The 14,780-nt window shown below is 42.5% G+C and overlaps 1 protein-coding gene across 6 annotated transcripts in view; it reads left to right on the forward strand.

Moving 5' to 3' along the window:
• The window catches only part of MARCHF8 (membrane associated ring-CH-type finger 8), a 289,843-nt gene that overhangs the window by 257,756 nt on the left and 17,307 nt on the right, over positions 1 to 14,780 (forward strand). For 5 of the 6 annotated variants that reach the window (XM_044296749.1, XM_044296748.1, XM_044296750.1 and 2 more), the window contains 2 exons: positions 10,907 to 10,986; positions 11,567 to 12,391. In XM_044296749.1, coding sequence (XP_044152684.1) covers positions 10,907 to 10,986; positions 11,567 to 12,391 — 905 coding nt within the window. The remainder of the gene's footprint in view (positions 1 to 10,906; positions 10,987 to 11,566; positions 12,392 to 14,780) is intronic. The other variant, XM_044296753.1, reaches the window with a different exon arrangement.

Genomic DNA, 14,780 nt, shown 5'->3' on the forward strand with positions numbered 1-14,780 from the left:
AAAAATTAGCATATCATGAAAAGGTTCTCTAAACGAGCTATTAACCTAATCATCTGAATCAACTAATTAAGGCTGCTTTCACACTAGCGTTCGGGTTTCCGTTCGTGAGCTCCGTTTGAAGGAGCTCACGAGCGGACCCGAACGCAGCCGTCCAGCCCTGATGCAGTCTGAATGGAGGCGGATCCGCTCAGACTGCATCAGTCTGGCGGCGTTCAGCCTCCGCTCCGCTCGCCTCCGCACGGACAGGCGGACAGCTGAACGCTGCTTGCAGCGTTCGGGTGTCCGCCTGGCCGTGCGGAGGCGTGCGGATCCGTCCAGACTTACAATGTAAGTCAATGGGGACGGATCCGTTTGAAGATGCCACAATATGGCTCAATCTTCAAGCGGATCCGTCCCCCATTGACTTTACATTGAAAGTCTGGACGGATCCGTCCCAGGCTATTTTCACACTTAGCTGTTATATGCTAAAATAATGCAGACGGATCCGTTCTGAACGGAGCCTCCGTCTGCATTATTATGGGCGGATCCGTTCAGAACGGATCCGCCCGAACGCTAGTGTGAAAGTAGCCTTACTCTAAACACCTGCAAAAGATTCCTGAGGCTTTTAAAAACTCCCAGCCTGGTTCATTACTCAAAACCGCAATCATGGGTAAGACTGCCGACCTGACTGCTGTCCAGAAGGCCATCATTGACACCCTCAAGCAAGAGGGTAAGACACAGAAATAAATCTCTGAACAAATAGGCTGTTCCCAGAGTGCTGTATCAAGGCACCTCAGTGGGAAGTCTGTGGGAAGGAAAAAGTGTGGCAGAAAACGCTGCACAACGAGAAGAGGTGACCGGACCCTGAGGAAGATTGCGGAGAAGGACCGATTCCAGACCTTGGGGGACCTGCGGAAGCAGTGGACTGAGTCTGGAGTAGAAACATCCAGATCCACCGTGTACAGGCGTGTGCAGGAAATGGGCTACAGGTGCCGCATTCCCCAGGTCAAGCCACTTTTGAACCAGAAACAGCGGCAGAAGCGCCTGACCTGGGCTACAGAGAAGCAGCACTGGACTGTTGCTCAGTGGTCCAAAGTACTTTTTTCGGATGAAAGCAAATTTTGCATGTCATTCGGAAATCAAGGTGCCAGAGTCTGGAGGAAGACTGGGGAGAGGGAAATGCCAAAATGCCTGAAGTCCAGTGTCAAGTACCCACAGTCAGTGATGGTCTGGGGTGCCATGTCAGCTGCTGGTGTTGGTCCACTGTGTTTTATCAAGGGCAGGGTCAATGCAGCTAGCTATCAGGAGATTTTGGAGCACTTCATGCTTCCATCTGCTGAAAAGCTTTATGGAGATGAAGATTTCATTTTTCAGCACGACCTGGCACCTGCTCACAGTGCCAAAACCACTGGTAAATGGTTTACTGACCATGGTATTACTGTGCTCAATTGGCCTGCCAACTCTCCTGACCTGAACCCCATAGTGAATCTGTGGGATATTGGGAAGAGAAAGTTGAGAGACGCAAGACCCAACACTCTGGATGAACTTAAGGCCGCTATCGAAGCATCCTGGGCCTCCATAACACCTCAGCAGTGCCACAGGCTGATTGCCTCCAAGCCACGCCGCATTGAAGCAGTCATTTCTGCAAAAGGATTCCTGATCAAGTATTGAGTGCATAACTGAACATAATTATTTGAAGGTTGACTTTTTTTGTATTAAAAACACTTTTCTTTTATTGGTCGGAAGAAATATGCAAATTTTTTTAGATAGGAATTTTGGGTTTTCATGAGCTGTATGCCAAAATCATCAATATTAAAACAATAAAAGGCTTGAACTACTTCAGTTGGTGTGTAATGAATCTAAAATATATGAAAGTCTAATGTTTATCAGTACATTACAGAAAATAATGAACTTTATCACAATATGCTAATTTTTTGAGAAGGACCTGTAGTTCTTGCTGATAGGATGCCATGTGACATCCATTTTTTGTGTAAACTGAATGGTCTCTATTGTTTATCCCACCCAACTATTTAAAAATTAAACATAAAATTGAGCAAGCCAAATGACAATATTAGGAAGGAATTTATGTTGTGTTTTTGCCATACTTTCATTATCAGCAGTATGTACAGTACATTGAAATTCCGCATTCTGTTACCACATACATGACTAAGCAAATACAGCATTTCACTGAGCTGATACAGTACTGCATTGTTGTGCGAGCAATTAAGTGAGTCCTTTATCTCGGTAGAATAATTAAACCTCGGCATCTCATTAGCAAATACAGAATTCAACACCCTGGGAATGACACAAGTGCAGGAGCATTTTGGTTTTCCGTTTGTGAGATCCGTTCAGGCCCTAATGCATTCTGAAAAGGATCCGCTCAGAATGCATCAGTTTGCCTCCGTTCCGTCTCCATTCCGTTTTGGAGGCGGATACCTAAACGCTGCCTGCTGATCCGTTCTGACACACAATGTAAGTCAATGGGGACGAAACCGTTTTCTATGACACAATATAAAACTGATTCGTCCTCCATTGACTTTCAATGGTTTTCAAGACTGATCCGTCTTGGCTATGTTAAAGATAATACAAACGGATCCGCTCTGAACAGATGCAGATGGTTGTATTATCTGAACGGATCCGGCTGTGCAGATCCATGACGGATCCGCACCAAACGCGAGTGTGAAAGTAGCCTTTCATTGCAATCGCTACTGGGGAATGAGCACAGTGATCATTGAATGGATTTCTAGACTTGACAGAATTCACGCACCCGGTTCTGCTTCAATAACATGTGAAGCTGGTCTTGAACCACAGAATATGTGCAACAAGTCTGCTATCTGAATGTGACCTAATTCTTCCCATCACAAAGATCGATCCTACCCAGAACACATGCATGCTTGGCCAAATCAAGTGTACATTTGTATGGGGGAGTTTGGAGAGTTGATAGTTGGCCATCTTTAGAACCAAATGCAGGTTAGAGTCTTTATCATTGAATCATTTGAACCCTACACACTTTTGAAAAAATATAAATTCCCTCCAAAAGTCGCAACAAAGTGTAAAAGTTGTATCTGTCCTTTACACTTTCTCTCCTTTATGATCCACTCCTGTTTTTTGGCTTCCAAAACTACAACCCCAGTTCCCAAAAAGTGGGGACCCTGTGTAAAATGTAAATAAAACCAGAATCCAGTGATTTGCAAATCTCATAGTCCCTATTTTATTCACAATAGATCATAGAACACATATCAGATGTTGAAATTGAAACATATTTTACCATTTCATGACACAGATTTACTCTTTTAGAACCTGATGACAGCACCGCATCTCAAAAAAGTTGGGACAGAGACTTTGTCTATCATTGTGTAGCATACCCTCTTCTTTTAAAAACGGTCTGTAAATGTCCGGGAGGTGAGAAGACCAATTGCTGGAGTTTTAGGAGAGGAATATTGTCCCGTGGTTGTCTGATGTTGGATTCTAGCGGTTCAGCAGTCCTGGGTCTTCAGAAGGCAGGCAGGGCAGTTCAGAACCAGGACTCTTCTTCGGTGAAGCCATGCTGTTGTGATGGATGCAGTGTGTGGTTTAGCATTGTCTTGATGAAATATGCAAGGATTTCCCTGAAAGAGACCTCTATATGCTGTTCAGCATTGATAGTGCCCTTCCAGATGTGTAAGCTGCTCACACCTTAGGCACTCATGCAACCTTTTTGAACTGTGCACTGATAAACTGGATGGCCCCTCTACTCTTGAGTCCGCAGGACTTGGCATCCATGGTTTGCAAAAAAAAAAAATGCAATCTGACCACAGAACAGTTTTCCATTTTGCCTCAGTCCATTTTAAATGGACTTGCTTTGGCCCAGACAAGATGGTGGGGGTTCCAACTCCCAGCACTTTTATTACACTGAGCAACCCCTGCAAGTGATAGGACATGCAATGTAATCTGGAAGAAGAAGCAGCGCTCGCATGATCGCCTCCTTTTCAAACAACTTATAGGCAGGGGTACCAGGAGTTGGACCCCCCTCCGAACTGATATTGATTAGCTAGCCTGAGAATAGATCACCAATATAAATCTCTTGTACAACCCCTTTAACTTGTATTTGTGGATTGCACAGCAAACTGTGTTCACATACAAAGATTTCTGCTCTTGAGCCCATGCAATAATTTCCAGTACATAATCATGGATCACGAGCATCCAGTACTGACCGTCACCCTATCCCTTGCACACATGGATTTCTCCAGATTCTATTAATCTTTTGATGCTATTATATACTGTAGATGGTGGAATATTCAAAGCCTTCACAATTTTACCTCGAGGAACATTTTTCTGAACTTGTTCCACAATTTTTAGATGCAGTGTTTTGTGGTTTAGTGAACCTCTACCCGTCTTTGCTTCTCAGTGACTCTAACTGTTTAACATGCTCTTTTTATACCCAGTCATATGTCAGTAGCAAATTGCCCCTCCAGCATTTTTTTTATTTTTTATTTTTTTATTTTACCACTTAATTTCCCAGCCTTTTGTTGCTCCTGTTTAAACAGGAGTAAATTTTTTCATGAAATGGTAAAATGTCTCACTTTCAGAATCTGATGTGTGTCATATGCTCTATTGTGAATAAAATCTGGGTCTATGCGATTTGGAAATCGTTGCGTTCTGGTTTTATTTACATTTCTTTACATTTTACACAGCATTGCAACTTTTTTGGACTTGGGGTTGTACACCAGGAACCAGACTGTGTGGCTGTACCTTAAGAAATGACTGTCATGCTGAAAAAATGTATTACAGAATAAGGCCTCTTTCACACGACCGTATCGCTTTTTCAGTGTTTTGCGTTCCTTTTTTTACGGATCCGTTGTTCCGTGTTGTGTTTCTGTTCCGTTTTTCCGTATGGCATATACAGTAATTACATAGAAAAAAAATTGGGCTGGGCATAACATTTTCAATGGATGGTTCGCAAAAAACGGAACGGATACGGAAGACATATGGAGTACATTCTGTATTTTTTTTCTCCGTTTTTTTTCTGGACCCATTGACCTAAATGGAGCCACGAAGCGTGATTTGCGGACAATAATAGGACATGTTCTATCTTTCAACGGAACGGAAATACGGAAATGAAATGCATACGGAGTACATTCTGTTTTTTTTTTTTTTTGCGGAACCATTGAAATGAATGGTACCGTATACGGAACGCCAAAAATGGCCTGCAAACGAAAAAAAAATTGTGAAAGATGCCTTAATGTGAGAAAAACATTTTGTTCGAGCAGCTCCTGAGATAATAATATGGTAGATACGGTCAATAAAAAGACTGGCATTTTCAGTTAAACGGCATCATTTTGGAAGCAACAAGTCTATAAGAAATGGAGACGGGAAATAAAATGCATTATTAAAACTGTACGTAAATACCAGATCATTCTCCAAATTGTAATACTCATTTAAACTACTGGAGAAAAATGCAAATAAACTGTAATCCAATCCAGAATTAACTAGAAATGAAAACACATTGGGAGAAGTTTATTAAAAGTGGCATTTCATGCGTTTCGTCGGAGCAAAATATGCCAAACCTATTAAGAGGCGTAAACCTGGCACCTCTTAGACTGTTGTAAAGACAAAAAATGTAATGTACGTGTAGATTTGTGTTTATTGTGATATGTGTTTGTCTGTTTTTATAAATGTAAATCTGTCGGAAACTTACAGGCACTGCCTCTTCCAGTTAACCATCCGCGCTTTTCTTACCATTTTAAAAACAAATGGCAAAAGGAAAGAAATGTGCCAAATCCCTCTATAAATTCCTATTTTTTTTATTATAATTTTTTTTTTTTTATAAGTAGTGAAACCCTGAGAAGTAGATACTAACTCATCTGATATAAAAGGAGCAGCAGCTACTCTGCTAACTTAAAGGGGTATTCTGATCTGGGGGATTTATGGCATATCGATAGAATGTCAGGTGTGAGGACGTCACCATTGGTCTCATTGCACCCAAGCTGGGGACAGCGCCTCCTCCACTGGTTTGTCAAGGCTTGGCCCTGTCAATCAAAGCAGCAAGGGAGGGTCTAGCCACAGAAAGGAGAGGAGCTTGGGCCAGGGCCGCTGCAACCATATAGGGGAACGCCTGGGTGCCAGCCTGCTGGGGGCGCCCTGGTGGGCTCCCCCTGACTGGGGCTGCAGCCCTGGGCAAGAGCTCTTAAGCCACCCCCAGCGCCGTTACAGGGGGCAGCTCAAGAGCTTCTTAAATATGGCAGAGCAGGCATCTGCTTACCCTGATGGCAGGTGCCTGCTCTGCCAGTAAATTACCGGAGGAGAGGAGGTGGGCAGCAAGGGAGGCTGTTCTAGCAGCTCCCCACTTCTCTCTCGTGCGCCCTCTGTGATGCCGGAATATGACGTCATTCCGGCCCCGGCATACTAAACGGCGCCCTGGAGGACTGAGGAGCTGCACCACACTGGACCCCAGGGAGGTGAGTGTTTAAGTGTTTGACTGAGTGAGTGTCTGCCTGTGTATTTATGGCAGTGAGTGAGTGTATGTCTGTCTGTCTTTCTGTCAGTAAATGTATGTGTGTCTGTCACTGTTATTCTGATTGCCTGATTGGAGACGGGAAGGAATTTTTTATTCCCCTAAAGTGAGGAAAATTGGCTTCTACCTCAAAGTTTTTTTTTTGCCTTCCTCTGGATCAACTTGCAGGATGACAGGCCGAACTGGATGGACAAATGTCTTTTTTCGGCCTTATGTCCTATGTTTCTATGAGTGTCTGTGTGTGTATGTCAGTGAGTGAGTGTATATGAGTGTGGATGTCTTTCGGTCAGTAAGTGTCTGTGTGTTTGTCAGTGAGTTTCTGTGTGTGTGTTTCAGTGGGTAGGTGTAGGTCTGTCAGTGAGTGTCTGTGTACGTCATTCAGTGAGTGTCTGAGTGCGTGTCTGTCTGTCTGTCAGTGTGTGTGTATGTGTCTGTCAGTGAGTGAGTAACATGAGGGGGCGGCAAAAATCCTTGCACCGGCCCTGGCTTGGGTGCAACAACAGCAACGGTAACGCCCTCGTTGTATCAAAGGCCTCATTTTTATATTAAGAAAAAGTATCATGACTTGGGAATGGCACCTCAGATCAACAGCAGTTTAAACTGCTGAACCACAGCAATGTGTCTATGCAAACAGTTTGATAGGTAGGTTACTGGTGAGAGAATCCCTTTAAGACACTGAATTCAATAAGAAAAAGATGAAGATATGAAGCAATCTCCCCCTAGTGGTAGCTACAGGCACAGAATGTTGGACCTGGTGGTAAAAAGTGGACGTTCACTTAGAGATGCATATATTTTTAAGGGTGACAAATAGCCATCATTCCCTGAAATTAAAACTTTTCCATAGCAAATATTTTGGTTAGGTTTTATGTAGTTGTAGGTCTTGATCTGAATACTTCCAAGCTAAGATCAGGGTACGAGTGAATTGTAATTGACCTAACATTCTTCTGAGAAGGCTTTTCACAATATTTTGGAGCTCATGTGTGGGAATTTGTGCCCATTGAGACAACAGAGCATTTGTGAGGTCAGGCATCAATGTCAGGCTAGTCTAGAAGGTCTGGCTCCCAGTTGGTGCTCCAGTTGATCCCACATGTGTTCAGTAGGGTTGAGTTCAGGGCTCATTGCGTCTTTATGAAGATTGCTTTGTGCACAGGGGCAGTCATGGAGGAACAGGGAAGGGTTTTCCCTAAACTGCTGCCACCCTTATCTCACCAAATATTACTGTAGGCACCAGGGGTGGATTGGCCATAGAGCTTACAGGGAAAGTTCCCAGTGGGCCGATGCTGAAGGGCCACCTGAGCTCTCCTCACAGCCTCCAGTGGAAGTTTTGGGGGATGTATTTTGTGGTGCTGACAGTATTTCGCGATAGACTGTGGTATTTAGCTCTGTTGGGGTGGTATTATATGCCACAATATGGTATTGCTGGCCCTGCCTTCCATCAATTTTGACTAAAAAATGGGGCTAATTTCAGTAATTTTTCCAGGGCTTCTTTAAGTTCCCAGTCTGCCCCTAGTAGGCACTGTGCATACATAACACTGGAATGCAAACATTAGGAGAGGTGTCCACACAGTTTTAGCCAAACTGTGCATCAAAAGCAAATCCAATCCGGCATATGTATTTAGTAACATATTTACTACCATTCATATTGAGTTAACATTCAGTTGTCAGAGCCGGGCGACACATGTGTAGCCAAAATCCATCAATGCCCTCGATAACCTCCCAAGCATTTGATCTCTGTCAGCCTCAATTATTCGCTCAAAGCATTTCAGAATGGGTATTGAGAACAATGGAGGCTAGTTCGCCGCTAGACCCGCACCGGTCATCAGACACAGTGACAGCAATTTAAGATACTAAAAAGGTTCTTTTTTTGGGGGATTGCAGTCAAATTGATCAAAAAGAACCTTTATGAATATAGTCAATATGAAAATGACAAGTTCTGTGAATAGTTCTATTGTGCTCCACAGAGCTGCCACTGGTATTTCGCATTATACATTTTTACAATATTTTGGACACAGTGCTGTAAAACGACAAAAGAGCGGTTTGATCTGCAAATAATCGAGTCATCGAAAACGGTGTAAGAAAATTAGTACGTTCAATATTGGTGAATGCTGGAGAAAATCATCAGTCCAGAGTCGTAACAAAAGAAGAAAAAAAAATGTCATGTGCTCCCACCCTCACGAAAATCAGTTGCCATGACATCCTATTAACATACACCGGTGACTCACTCCTCTAGATTGATCTGCTAGTAATATTACAGGGCTTGGCCACTTCTACATTATTTTGTCTTCCTCACTGAATGTTAGTCAATATTTCTGATGTATAAATTACCTTTGTTCATTGGTTCATGTTATGCTGCTTGTTCGCTTGTCTTAGCGGCTGTACTGTTTGTTTGTTTTGCCACGGCGGTACGGTCATGATGTCATATAGTGGATGTCTAACCTCACCCATATGTCCATTTGGTATTGCGCATTCCCGTCCTTCGTTCTACTGTGTAATCCAGCTCTGCTTCTTCCTGTCCAGTCTCACGTCATCATTTCTACAGCGCAGCCGTATGGAGTCTGCGCAGTAGAATCTATGACAGGAGACTGCATATGATGAAGCGGAGCAGGAGTAGACTGGGCATGTGCAGGACTCTTCCTCCGGCGTCAAGTGAAGACACAAGACTGGACAGGAAGAAGCGGAGCTGGATTAGGGCTCACGCACACGAACGTGTGTCACCCATGCTGTGCATTGGGGACCGCAAATTGCAGTCCCCAATGCACGGGCACCATTCACGTGGCCGGCACTGATGGATGCTGACCCATTCAACTTGAATAGGTCTGCGATCTGTCTGCACCGGAAAAAAAAGAGCATGTTCTATTTATTTTTGCACTTCAGAGGCACTGACCGAAATGCCACATAAGCACTCCGTAGTGCTGCCATGACCTTCCGCTCTGTATCTTCTAGACTGCAGTGATACAGTGGGCCGCAATACGGGCACGGGCCACACACGTTCGTGTGCATGAGCCCTTACACTGAGCATGCACAGGACGATCCCTAGAGTCTGCACCTTGGAATGAATGATGGGAGCGCGCAATGCCGAATGGACAGGTGGGTGAGGTTAGACATCCACTGTATGACATCATATGAATGTGCCGCCATGTTGGAAAACAGCGCAGCCACTTTTTACAGCTGGGGCTGCGACCAGCAAACAAGCAGAAAACCGGGACTAAGGAACAAAGGTAATTTATACATAAGAAACATTAAAGGGAACCTGTCACCATTAAAATGTGAAGTAGTCAGCAGGCAGCATGTTATAGAGCAGGAGGAGCTGAGCAGATATATCATTTTATAGGAAAGATTCATATAACTTGTATTTTATTCATTGAAATTCCTGCTCATTTTGGTCTTTGAAGTCCAGGAGGCGGTCCTACCAGTGATTGACAGCTATCTGTATACTCCGTCATAGGGGGAAGGCTGTCTGTCACTGATAGGACCAACTTCTTGACTTCAAAGTCTAGAATAAGCAGGAAATTAAATGTAAAAATACAAGTTTTACTGAATCATTTCCCACAAAACTATATATCAATGTTCTCCGCTCCTCCGCCTGCCTGCAGCTCAAACACCATGGTCAACACGACAAGTCCCCTTTGCACAGTGCATCTGCCAGAATTCCCCAGCAGCAAAATCCACACCATTTTGTTGTAGAATTCATTGGGTAATTGCTGTGGGGATTGCCATAGTTTCATCCTGGGCATTGCAAAGGTGAAATCTACAGCAGGTCATATCTGGATTCCATTGCAGACGTTTTTTTTTTTTTTTTTGCACTTTATGGCTTTATGGATGTTTTATTTTTTTTTTAAAAATCTCATCCATTTTGCTGCCATTGTAAACACTGTGTATTTTCTGCATGAAGCAAAGCTACAGCATATCTGCAATCTGTGGCCATACGCTGGCATACCTAGAGATCAGTAAAGCATGTTAGCCATTGGTGAAACCCATGTCGGGAGTGATGGGTGAACTTTAGACTGTATCACCTATATTTGCAGTTGCTCCTAAATATTTCATACTTTTAAAATCTTTTTTTTTTTCTTATTTGTTGATTTTTTTTTTTTTCTTGGATTCATTTATTGCACTTTATTTTGATGTGTTTTGACAGTTATATGATGTTATATCAGGGCATATCTTTAGCTATTTGTGATTTGTCAGTTTTGGCGTTGTCCAGCCACTGTTTCGGGGAATTTGTACTGCTTTTCTAACCTTTTTAAAAAATGTTTGTTTATAAATTAATGGTTTTTGTATGAATTAGTCTGGCATTATACGTTTTTTGTTGTTTCTGTATATTATGTTTGGCTGTGAGAGGCTGAACCCTAGTATTGTTAGTTCCGTTTTTTTCATTGAGCAAATATTTTTGATTCTGAAAGGTTCTGGTTCAACCAAGTGACTTATATTTTTCAGGCGGGAAGCCCAACTTCAGTTACTGCACCAAATAGCTTTCCACGGACATCAGTGACTCCCTCCAGCCAAGATATTTGCAGGTATCAACTGATTATTCATCTATTAGGCTACATGCACACGAACGTTAGGGTTCCGTGCCCGTGCTACGGTCCGCAATGCACGGGCACAGACCGTGGGGCAGCCGCATGCGGATCGCGGACCTATTCACTTGAATAGGGTCCGCGATCCACATCCAACTGTCCGCACCGCAAAAAAGTGGTGCATGTGCTACTTTTTTGTGGTGCGGAGGCACGGTCCCAAGCACCACGGATGCACTCCGTAGTGCTTCCAGGGGGTTCCAATCCGTGCCTCCGTTCCGCATCTCCATGATTGTGGACGCATTCAAGTGAATGGGTCCGCGATCCGTGATGCGGAATGCACATGGTCGGTGCCCGTTGTACGGAGTCGTGTGCATGTAGCCTTATTTGTATAGAAAAATTACATATTATAAGTTAAAGGTACTTAGTCCATAGCCTTTGATCAGATACTGTCTGTATATGTTCTTCCTTGTTCCACCCAATGTTGTCTCTGTATTGTTTTCTCTCATGTTTATCACAATGAATGTCTTCTCTTGTCATTCTTTTTTTACTTTCTATGCTTTTTTCACTGTTCTGCATGCAGTTCCAGTGCTGTATTTTCTGAATGTTGTCATCAAAGTCCATTGCAGTCTGCTGTTGTGTTGAAAAATCCCAAATGCCAGAGTTCTAGGACACCAGGGGCCACGGTGACCATTGTTTGTCAAGATGACTTCTCTATGGAAAATGCAGATACAAAAACCTGTAGCAGCATCGTGAACCCCTTAAAGGCTAAGTCCACCCTTCCATTCTCAAAGTCACTCAATAACGTGGACCAAAAAACAGAGAAGTTGTCTGGGAATGGTGATTTTGTGGAAAGAACTAGCTCAGAAGGGAAACTGCTTTCAGCCGAAGATCATCATTTTGCAAAGAACAAATTTCAATTTCTAGAAAATGAAGCCAAATTTACTAATCCTGTTTGTAAGAATAACTGTAATGTTCTGGGTCAATCAGTCTCATCCAACCCACTGAAAATCCCATATCTGGACACTAGTCTTGGATCTGTATGTATACCTATACTCGATGATAAGGCAGACAGCGATTCCTCAAAAAGCAAAACATTGCTCCACTATATATTTTCTTTTTCACCAAGCTCCAGTGTCCATAGTCTGAACAGGTTCCCAGAGCTTGATGGCTACTCTAGAAGTCTTCACGCAGGCACATCTTCCAGTTTGCTGTTGGGAAGCACTGATTTTTGCTCTGATGATGTCGGGGATGATGATGTATTTGAGGAAAATGTTCCTATCAAAGAAGATTCAAAGGAACCAAGGGCTCCCCTATGTTCAGTGGAGGATAGTGACCTTGAATGCCCTTCCCCTTCCAAAAAAGTTCCCCCCGCTTCCCCGGTGTCTGCATCTGGGGATGTATGCAGGTTGGTTTAAAAAAGAACCACCCTCCACCTTCTTTTCTGGGATGCAGTCCCACTATATTACATTGAATCATTGACAGCTATAGCAAGAACATCACAGTCTACCACCTGGTGGCTTTTTCAGATGTCAAAATACACAGTCAGTCTTGACAAGATTGTAAGTTCTATCTGACAGATTTTGTAAATAGGAACATGGTTTTGAAGAGTGATAATTCTATTCTATTATCATACCTTTTGTTTTTTTTATTTAATGCAGTTGAGAAAAAAATCTGTGCGATAATTTGAATAGGTAACCTCAAGGGAAAATTATCCGTCAAGTGACTACTCTTAATGAAGACATTCCCATTACAGTTGACTTCATGGCTGTCAATGATCCTTTTTAATTCTATGTGGAATTACATCCCTTTAGTTATAGAAGAGCTTTTAGCTGTTCATGCTAAATCTTAGTTTACACTAAAGAAAAAATACTGGGATTTATGATCAGAATATCACTCAGTATTGCTGGCATACTGGACAATGTGACAAGTGGGACCATGTTGTTGTTCAGTACTCATGCCAACATTACGATAAAGCAGAGTAGATATTCCGATTATGTCTTCTGAGATCAGTTTATTTTTCTTTGTGTTGTATTTATGTAGATTGTTCTACATGAGGAATAGTACAGCCTCACTTTATGTTACCCTTGCAGTAGTGTGTATCAATCAGGACTGGAGAACTTTCAAGAGCCAGATCACCAATGAGCCTAGACAATTCTGGCAGACCAATTTTTGACAATTTACGGGCGAGGGTTACTAATGGACTACTCGTGTATTATAATATTCATTTATCTTATTGGTTATAAAGCTTACATGTCACTTGGGCCCTCAAAAGATTTGTCTAGCTTCTAGGATGTAAATGGCTGGCTCCTGAGGTTAACCTTCTTTCTCCACCCCTGATCTAAGCGCATTTGATGCCTACAAAAATTGGCAGGGATTTTTTGACTAAATCCATAAAGTTGAACACCTTGTAGGCATCTCCTGCCTCAAACATTTCACTAAGTCATGTGAAGTGATATGCTTAATTTTCTTGAACATATCTTCTTCTCTCAAAATATATACTTCTATGGGTGTAGTTGACAAGAACACATTATTGTATGTCTAGCATCCTAGCGTTTGCAACATTCACTTAATCTGGCATCTAATGTACTGGAATTTTGGCACAAAACATTTTGGTAATCCAAATAATTGGATGGGAATGGAGTTAAAGATTTGAGCTAGATTTAAAAATCATAATAAATTATATGAGTTGCAAATTGATAGCCCAAAATATTTTATAAACTGGTAAGCCTGTGGTCCAGTTGATGCCAGATTAAAGGAATTTTACTATAGATATTGTTCCTGTAAAACAAACCAAAACATATATATATAAACTACATGGCCTATACGATACATAAACCTCTAAACTCCCTCACCTAGACAATAATTTATTAAAACCAAACAACTTCTGATTTTTCTTTCATTAAGGGTCCATTCACACGTCCGTTTTTTCTTTCCTGATCTGTTCCGTTTTTTCAGGAACAGATCAGGACCAGATCTGGACCCATTCATTTTCAATGGGTCCTGGAAAAAATCGGACAGCACAATGTGTGCTGTCCGTTTCCGTTGTTCCGTTCCGCATGTCCGTTTAAATATAAAACATGTCCTATTCTTGTCCTGAAAAATCGGATCCTGGTACAATACAAAGTCAATGGATCCGCAAAAAACGGATGACATACGGAAACATTTTCAGGAACAACGGATCCGCAAAAAACGGACCGTTTTTCAGGATGAAAAAAAACAGGACGTGTGAATGGACCCTTAAAGGTGATTTCTGGGAGTACTGGCAACCCCTGCAGATCAGCTGACTGAAAGCACTGGTCCTCTTCTTTGTTTACAATGCACAGCTCCATTCTTTTGGTAGTGGCTGTGTCTGGTACTGCATCTCATTCACTTGATTGAGACTAAGCTACAGTAAACTCCAATACCAAACACAGACACTGTTCCCTTGAAGTTGCATAGCTTAAAAACGTCCCCGCTGAGAATAAGTCTACTTCTGCACAGGCTCCCAGAGCTCTTTGAGATTGAGCAAATCATTTGAGAAATACCTCTGCCCGACCATAGATAGAAATGAATGGCTGTACAGTTAAAGCTGCATAATATTCTCTCTCCCCTCATTGCACTGATCTCTGTGATCAGTGCACTAGTAGAAAAGGAAGCTAAACTATCGGTGTTCAGTGGCTATTACAGCCTGGACAGGTGAGTGACCCACCGAAGCCCAAGTTTGAAGGTTTAACCTTAGACCACCATATGGACGTTAAAAATCTCTCTGCCCTAGACCAACAAAGCATTAAACCCTTCTCTGCCCTAGACTATAT

Source organism: Bufo gargarizans, chromosome 6, assembly GCF_014858855.1.
Source record: "Bufo gargarizans isolate SCDJY-AF-19 chromosome 6, ASM1485885v1, whole genome shotgun sequence".
Lineage (NCBI taxonomy): Eukaryota > Metazoa > Chordata > Amphibia > Anura > Bufonidae > Bufo > Bufo gargarizans.